The 7,195-nt window shown below is 66.9% G+C and overlaps 1 protein-coding gene across 3 annotated transcripts; it reads left to right on the top strand.

Annotated features, from left to right (window-relative positions):
• The first annotated feature begins 531 nt into the window (after nt 1-531).
• Nucleotides 532-6,643, top strand: SHISA8 (shisa family member 8). Of its 3 annotated transcripts, none has more exons than XM_032416815.1 (4): nt 532-1,058; nt 3,630-3,760; nt 4,554-4,700; nt 5,158-6,643. In XM_032416815.1, the coding sequence occupies exons 1-4, from the start codon at nt 532-534 to the stop codon at nt 5,550-5,552; spliced, it is 1,200 nt and encodes a 399-aa protein (XP_032272706.1). In that variant the 3' UTR covers nt 5,553-6,643. The 3 variants fall into 3 exon arrangements, with proteins under 3 accessions (XP_032272706.1, XP_032272705.1, XP_032272704.1); XM_032416814.1 differs by having other exon boundaries at nt 4,368-4,700; XM_032416813.1 differs by having other exon boundaries at nt 4,263-4,700.
• The last annotated feature ends 552 nt before the right edge of the window (nt 6,644-7,195 follow it).

The raw sequence follows: 7,195 nt of genomic DNA, 5'->3' as shown, positions 1-7,195 counted from the left end.
CAGGCCCCGCCGAGCCCCCTCCCTCCCCTCGCGGCGGCCGCGCTCCTCCCCCGGCTCTGCCTCCCGCCCGCCCGCCCTCCTTCCCTCGCTCCCTCCCTCCCCCGCCCGCCCGAGCCCGCGCGGAGCCCGAGCCGCAGCCAGAGCGCGGGCAGCGCGGAGCGGGCGGCGGGAAGGCAGCGGTGTCGGGCGGCCCGCCGCCCCCGCTAGGCCCGGGCCACGCACACCCGCCAGGCCCGGGGAGAGGCCGGGGACGGCGCGCGGGCGAGGACTCGGCGCCCGGCCCCGGGGGGCATCCCAGGGCGAGGACAGCCGGGCTCGGGTCCGAAGTGAGTGCCGGCGGCGGACGCGCCCACCGGAGGTGCGGCCCCGCGAGCTCCGGGCCGTGGCCAGCCGGCTCTGGGGTCCGAGGAGGAAGGGGACGGCCGAGGAGCGCGGTCCCTGAGGGCGCGGAGGAGCCGGCCCGGAGGCCGGGCGGCAGGGAGCCGCGCGCGCCGCCATGCCCGGGGCGCTGTAGCCGAAGGCGCGGGCCCGATGGAGCGGGCCGGGGCGCGGGGGCTGCGCGGGGGCGGCGGCGGTCCGCCGGGGCTCCGGCTCGCGCTCGGGCTGGCGCTGCTGCTGGCGCGGCCGCCGTCGGGCGGCGCGGGGGCCCCCGAGGCGCAGGAGCCCGCGGAGCCCGGCACGGCGGCCCCGGCCGGGGGCGACCGCTGCCGCGGCTACTACGACGTGATGGGCCAGTGGGACCCGCCCTTCAACTGCAGCTCGGGCGCCTACAGCTTCTGCTGCGGCACGTGCGGCTACCGCTTCTGCTGCCACGACGGGCCGCGGCGCCTCGACCAGAGCCGCTGCTCCAACTACGACACGCCGGCCTGGGTGCAGACCGGCCGGCCCCCCGCGCGTGCCCGCGACGCCGCCGCGCCCCGGGACCCGGGCCGCGAGCGCAGCCACACGGCCGTCTACGCGGTGTGCGGCGTCGCTGCGCTGCTCGTGCTGGCCGGCATCGGGGCGCGCCTGGGCCTGGAGAGGGCGCACAGCCCGCGCGCGCGGCGCACCGTGACCAGGTGAGCGCGCGCCAGCCGGGGCCCCGGGGCCGGGATCCCCGCCCTCTCCGCCCGCCCCGCCTGGACGGTCCTTCCCGACCGGTGGGCGCCCCTCGCCATCCTTCATCCTTCTCGCCCGTCTGGAAACTCTGGTCCTCTCAGCAGCCCCCTCCTCCTGGTTTTTCCTTCCTGTTTCTGTCTCCAGGTCTGTTACTCCCCCCACCCCCACTTCATGGAGGGAGACAGCTGATACCGTCTCCCCTTGACCTTCCGGACGGAGCTGGGTGCTGAGCCCTCCTCCCCCGCGGCTCCCTCCTCCTCCGGAGTGGGCGGGAGAGCTGGTCGCCCCGGACAGAGGGCACAACGACCGCGCACCCAAGAGAGGGGGCCTGGGGCCCGAGACCCACTAGTGCGGGATGGGGGCGTAGGCTGATGTAGGGATGGGTGTCTTAGGCCCCCACGGTAGGGAAGGGAGGGTAGGGGCATTTTCTGTAGCTCTCTTGGGTCTCTCCCCTCCTGCTTCTCTCCCCACTACCCCCACCCTTCCACTTGCCTTCCACCCCACCCCCATAACTGTGACTCAGGCCTGACCTTCTTTCCCTGGAGAGAAGGCCTCCCCCCACCCGCTCCACCCAATACACAACCCACCCCATCCCAGACAGGGGTCAGGGTCTCTCCCTGTGTAGGAAGGCGCTGGAAATGTGGGGGACACAGATTCATTGTTGCTGAGGCCAGGACAGGTGCTAGCTGAGTCTGAGCTTTGTGTGAAGTGGGGTCTACAAGTGGGGTCTCAGCTTGAATGGGGACTCTGGGATTCTGTGTCCTCACCCTGGAACTCTATGCCCACCCCCGCACTCATACGCTCACATGCCCCCAGCCACCCCATGTATTGGGGCCTGTGCCCTCCTCACCCAGGTCTGGGCTCCCTTGGGTGTGCGACAGGCTGGTATTTAGAGGTGACAATAGAGACGCCCCCAAGCCTGGGTAGGCCAGGTATGGAGGCTGCCTGCCTCCTAGACTTCAGGGGCAGGGGATGAGGGCTTCCCGGGCACTCCACAGCACCCCTGTCTCCCAGACAGCTGCAGGGCAGAGCTGGGAGTGGAACCCTGGGCTCAGCCGCTGTGCTGTCTTGGTGATGTGGAGGCTCTCATCCGGGGTCCTGGATGCCGTGGGGGCAGGTCCTGAGCTTGGAGTCCCTCGGGCTGGGCAAGGAGAAGTCAGGGCATGTCCTTGACTAGAGCTGAGCCGCTGGAGCTGAGGGCCGTGAGGGTGTGTACACCTCTAGGCTGGGCCACCTAGCTGACACATTCCCCTGGAGCCCACTTCACCCGCAGGGGGCAGGACAGGCCTGGTGATGCATCAGGACGGGCTGGCCCACCCGTGATGTGCCGTGTGGCCTAGGCCAGTCCCTTCCTCTGTCTGGGCTTCAGCTCCCATGTGCCCTCTTTTTTCTCCTCTGGGGAGATCAGGAGCCCAACTTAAGCTCATGTGTGGGTGTGTGCTGAACCCCTGCCCCCCTCCCCCGGAGTCTCACCCTTAATTCCGCTGTGTTGAGGTTGATGGTCAGCTCCCCTCCAAGCTCAGAGGAGCTGGAGTCTGTCCCTGGAGAAAGTTTGCGCAGAGGCCCAGAGGCATGAAAATCACTCAGGTGTTTGGGAGAACTGACGCAGAGCTGGGACCACTGGGCCGGGCAGCGGAGGAGCGGGCAGGGCATGAAGATCCGCTCAGGTGGGCCTTCACATCCTGCCACACTGCAGCCAAACAGCACCTACCCCAGAGGGCCCACCTCTAGGGCGCTTCTTGGTGCTTCAGCCATTTGAGGCCCCAGCCCCAGGAGGGAGGGTCACACTGCGCCGGAAGAAAATCATGGATTCCGGGCACCAAAGGCAGCTGGGCTGGAGGCTGGGTCTGGCTGTCTGCAGGGAAGGCTCAGTCAGAAGCTGTCACACCTGGGTGGGGCTGGGTGTCCTGGTAGCAGGGAGGTGGCTGCCCAAGGTCACATAGTCTTGGATGCTGGGCTGCCACTGTGGGATCTCCTCGCTCCTCCCTCCCCTTATCTGTCTGTCCTCCCCTCCGTGCCTGTGTGGCAGCTTTGTCCCAGGACCCAGCAGAAGCCCCTGCTGCAGGAAGGGAGTTACATTGGCAGGTAAAGAAGGCTTCCTGGAAGAGGAGGGATTCTGGTGGGGTTTGAAGAATGAGTAGGAGTTTTGTGGAAGGAGACGGAGGAAAGTTGTCGGTACGGGGAACAGCACAGGCCCAGTCCAGCAGCCTGATACACTTGCAGAGCTTTCACTGGGAGAGGAGGTTCGACTCGGATGGGTCTTGGAGAATGGACTCTGGGAGCGGGGGAGTCTTTGAGAAACAAGGTAGTCCTGGCCACACATGACCCCATTAGCGTTTCCTGACCTGCTCTGGAAGTGGCCAGGTTGGGGAAACCAGATGTGGAAACTAGATGTGTAAGATCAACCGCAGGGCAGAGGCCCAGCGAGGTCAAAAGAGTGACAGAGTGGTGGCTGCTGGCCTGGGATAGGCCCTGGCCAGTGGGGAAGCAGGAGGTCGGGAGGGCTGCTTCTCATCCCTCTTTCCCCACAGGACACTCACAGAACTTCTGAAGCAGCCGGACCCCCAGGAGCCACTGCCCCCACCCCTGGGCCCACCTCTGGGTAGCTGTGTCCAGGTGCAGATGGGTGATGGCCTCCCCCGGGGCTCCCCCAACAGCACAGGTGTGTACGCTGGGGGACCGGCATAGGTCGATCTACAGCACAGGGACTCCCTTGTCTGATGTGGGCCTGGAGCAGGGGAAGGTGTGTGCTGAGGGGGGAAGAGGCTCTTAGCTGACTGTCTCACAGTTGGAAGGAGCTGCGGGCCTCTGCAGGTGTGCGAGTGGGGGCTGGGCAAGCCGGTCAGCTCCCCTGGGGAAGGGAGACCTGCTGAGGTGTCCTGCAACTTCCAGTCACAGGGACTCTGTGAGGAAGGTTCCAGATTCAGGGCTCCCTGGCTCAGGCTGTGGTTCTAGGACTTGGCTCTGGGCCGTGGGGGGGGAGAGTGGGGGGGTGTCGGGGGAGGGTTCTGCCTGGCACCAGCCTGTGGACTCCTCTGGGCCTTTTTCTCCAGGCTGGAGCCTCCCTCTTGGCCTCTTGCTGGTGAGGCAGGCTTCACAGCAAGCCCCCTCCCCTCCCCTCTGTGGGTTCTAATGCTCCAACGTTAGCTCCGTCTCCTGAGAAGCAGGTCCTGGGACTCAGTGCCTGGCCCAAGCTGGACATGCTGGGGAGTCATCCATTGGGCTGCCGCCCACTCAGGGCAGCCTGCTGTCATTCACGTTACTGGGAGCCGGGCCCCTGCTCCAGGCCCCGAGATTCTGTCAAGTTAGGTTCCTCTCTCAGGCTCCCTCAAGTAGCCCCCCCACGAGCTCTCGCTCAACTGCAGTTGGGGAGAGGCCAGTGAAGAGTGCTAGTGCAGGTGGAGAGTGTCCCCCACTCAGCAGGCCGGGTCTCCCCTTCCCTTTCCCCGCTCCAGACAAGAAGCGCCCCAACAACGTGCCCCTGGGGTCAGCAACACCGGGACCCCTGCGTGGCCCCAGGCTGCAGGGCGGTGGCAGCATGACGCTGCAGCCCGACTACGCCAAGTACGCCACCCTCAAGGCAGCCGCGCTCAAGGCCGCAGGTGAGTGGCCGGAGAGCCCCGTGTGGGGAGCGCCGGGCGCTGCACCCCGGGTGTCCAAGCTCCTAGAGCACAAGGCTCAGGGTCCCCGTTCCAGTTCCACAGTTCCCCGCCTTGCGGGTCAGCGCTCCAGCCAGCTTCTGTATCGCGCCTACGCAGGGAATCGGCTCCCGCGCCTCGGCCTCCCGTCGCCTCACCGGGCCACCCGGCTGGTCCCCCACAGCGGCAGCCAGAGCCCGGGGCGTGGAGACCCGCGTCTCCCTCGGCCGGTCCCCGGCCTGCCCCGCCCCTGAGCCGCTGAGGCCCCGCCCCCGAGGCCTGACCCCCGCCCCGTTCGGCCCAAAGAAGCTGAGGCCCCGCCCCTGCGGCCTGGCCTCCCCCTACCCCATCCCGCGAGTCGCTGGGGCCCCGCCCCCGGGGCCTGACCTCGCTCCCTGGCTCGCCCCCACTGTCCCCGCAGAAGCCACACCACAGGACTTCTACCAGCGTTTTCCCGCCAGCGAACCTGCCCCGCGGACCCTCCCGGCGCGGGCCCCGCGGCCCCGCGAGGACTTGCCCGCGCTGCTCGACGCCTGCCCCTGGGCCCCGCCGGGCTACGCGGCCCCCGCGGGCCTCGCCCCGTCCGGCCACTACAAGGCGTGGATCGCCGGCCGCCAGGCCCGGCCCGCCCCCCGCGGCCACCTGGCGGCTCAGGCCTCCCCCGCACCCCGGCGGCCCGGCTACGCGCCCCGGCGCCAGTTCAGCGTGGAGAAGCTGCCCGAGGCCTTCAGCCCGCAGCCCCCCGGCCTTTATGGCAGCGCGGGCCGCGGACCCCGGCACCTGAGCACTAACAGCAAAGCCGAGGTCACCGTGTGAAGACGCGGCCCGCTGGTTCTCCGGAGCCCTCGCGTCTCCTGGGGCCCTCGTCTGTCTGGGGGGCGCCTTGGGCCGGTTCCAGGGGAGGAGGGGCGCCGGCCGTGGAAGGCCAGCCCTTCCTTATGCCTGCCCAAACTGGACTGGGGCCTTGGAGCCTGCAGGGCTAAGAAGGGGCCCACTGGGGAAGGCCAGTGGTTCTGTTCTCGGGGCCCTAGGGCCCGGGTTCCTCATGTAAATAAAGCCTTTTCTGTGGCTCCCATCCCTGACAATAAAGGAGCCCCGGCTTGGCTGTGAGAGGCACTGATGGTGGAGGCATTGGTCATTGACTGGACAGACGGCGGTCCGGGCAGAGGGCACAGCATGTGCAAGAGCAAAGGACTGCTCCTGAGAGCTGCGGGCAAGTGTTCTGGGAGCCAGGGAGAAGTGGCTGGAGAGGGTAGTCAGGGTTGAAGGCCAAGCTTAATGTCCGCACCAGTGGGAGCCATGGGAGACGGGCAGTTGAGCCCCAGCCATCTCGAGGCTCCAGAGCACAGGGGAGAGAGCTGTCTGGGAGCCTGAGGCCCCCGGGAGGGTCCATGCCCCTTACTGGAGGTGAGCCCCCTCCAGCCAGTCATTCACTCCACATCTTGAGTTGGTTGAGCCGGGCTGATCCTCATTGACATAATCTGGCCCTGAGCCGGCACCTGGCTTGCAGGCCACTTGGCCAGCTTGGTCCAGGGCCACCCCCCTAATGGGTGTGGGCAGTGGGCCAAGCGGACAGCTGGTGCTCAGGATGGGGGAGCCTCCTCCCAGTAGCTGCTCTGGGGGAAAGCGAATGGGGATGCTGGACGCCGAGCCCTGGCAGTGTCCCCACTGGGGGGAGCTCACACATGCTCGGCTGGGCCAGCTCTCCCCTTCCTGCCAGGCAGGCTCCGGGTACCTAGCCGTGTCTCAGGGCATTGCCAGCAGCCTGGGTGGATGAGTTGTACCAGGGATGGTTGGGGAGGTTGAGATCTGGGTTATGACCCTCACTGTGTGACGTCAACAAAGCCGCCCCGTTGGGCCTCAGTTTCCCTCCTGTGTACCCTAGGCATCGTATGCTGTTTTAATAACAATGGTCACCATCTGTTGTTGCTTCTTTTATTTAGTCCTTACAAAAGCTCCATGGGTGTGTGCCTTTATAGATGAGGAAATTGAGGTTTTGAGACCTAAGTAACTTGCCAAGGTCACCCAGCTGATTAGGACTCTTCTGTCTTCTGCAACTGTGAATCTGATGAACGGCAGGCAGGGCAGTCTGGGGACGAAGGAAGGTCTGAATGTGTGTGCTGGCAGGACTGGGGTGGGGCGGTGCTGCTCCCCAGGAACAGGCAGTCTCAGATCTTCCTCCTGGCAGGGCTGCCCTGAGGCCCCCCAGCCCCCAGCTCTTCACCTGGAGGAGGGCCCATCTCACTCTTCTGGCTTTTGAGGAATCCAAGGCCCAGAAGCCACAGGACAGAACAGAGCCAGGAGTCCGGTCCTGCCTGCAGTGAGGACCCCTATGGCTGGTAGGGGAGACAGTCCTCACACCCTCAACTGGGGGCGGGCTGTCCCGGGCCTATCCTGCAGCTGTGTAGAGAGCCGGGGGAGGAGGGTGGGTGCTGAGTCATGGAGCCTGCAGAGACTCA

This window comes from Phoca vitulina, unplaced genomic scaffold, assembly GCF_004348235.1.
Source record: "Phoca vitulina isolate PV1807 unplaced genomic scaffold, GSC_HSeal_1.0 scaffold19, whole genome shotgun sequence".
NCBI classification, from domain to species: domain Eukaryota; kingdom Metazoa; phylum Chordata; class Mammalia; order Carnivora; family Phocidae; genus Phoca; species Phoca vitulina.
Note: the sequence above shows the minus strand (reverse complement) of the source record. Positions and strands in the feature narration are given on the sequence as shown.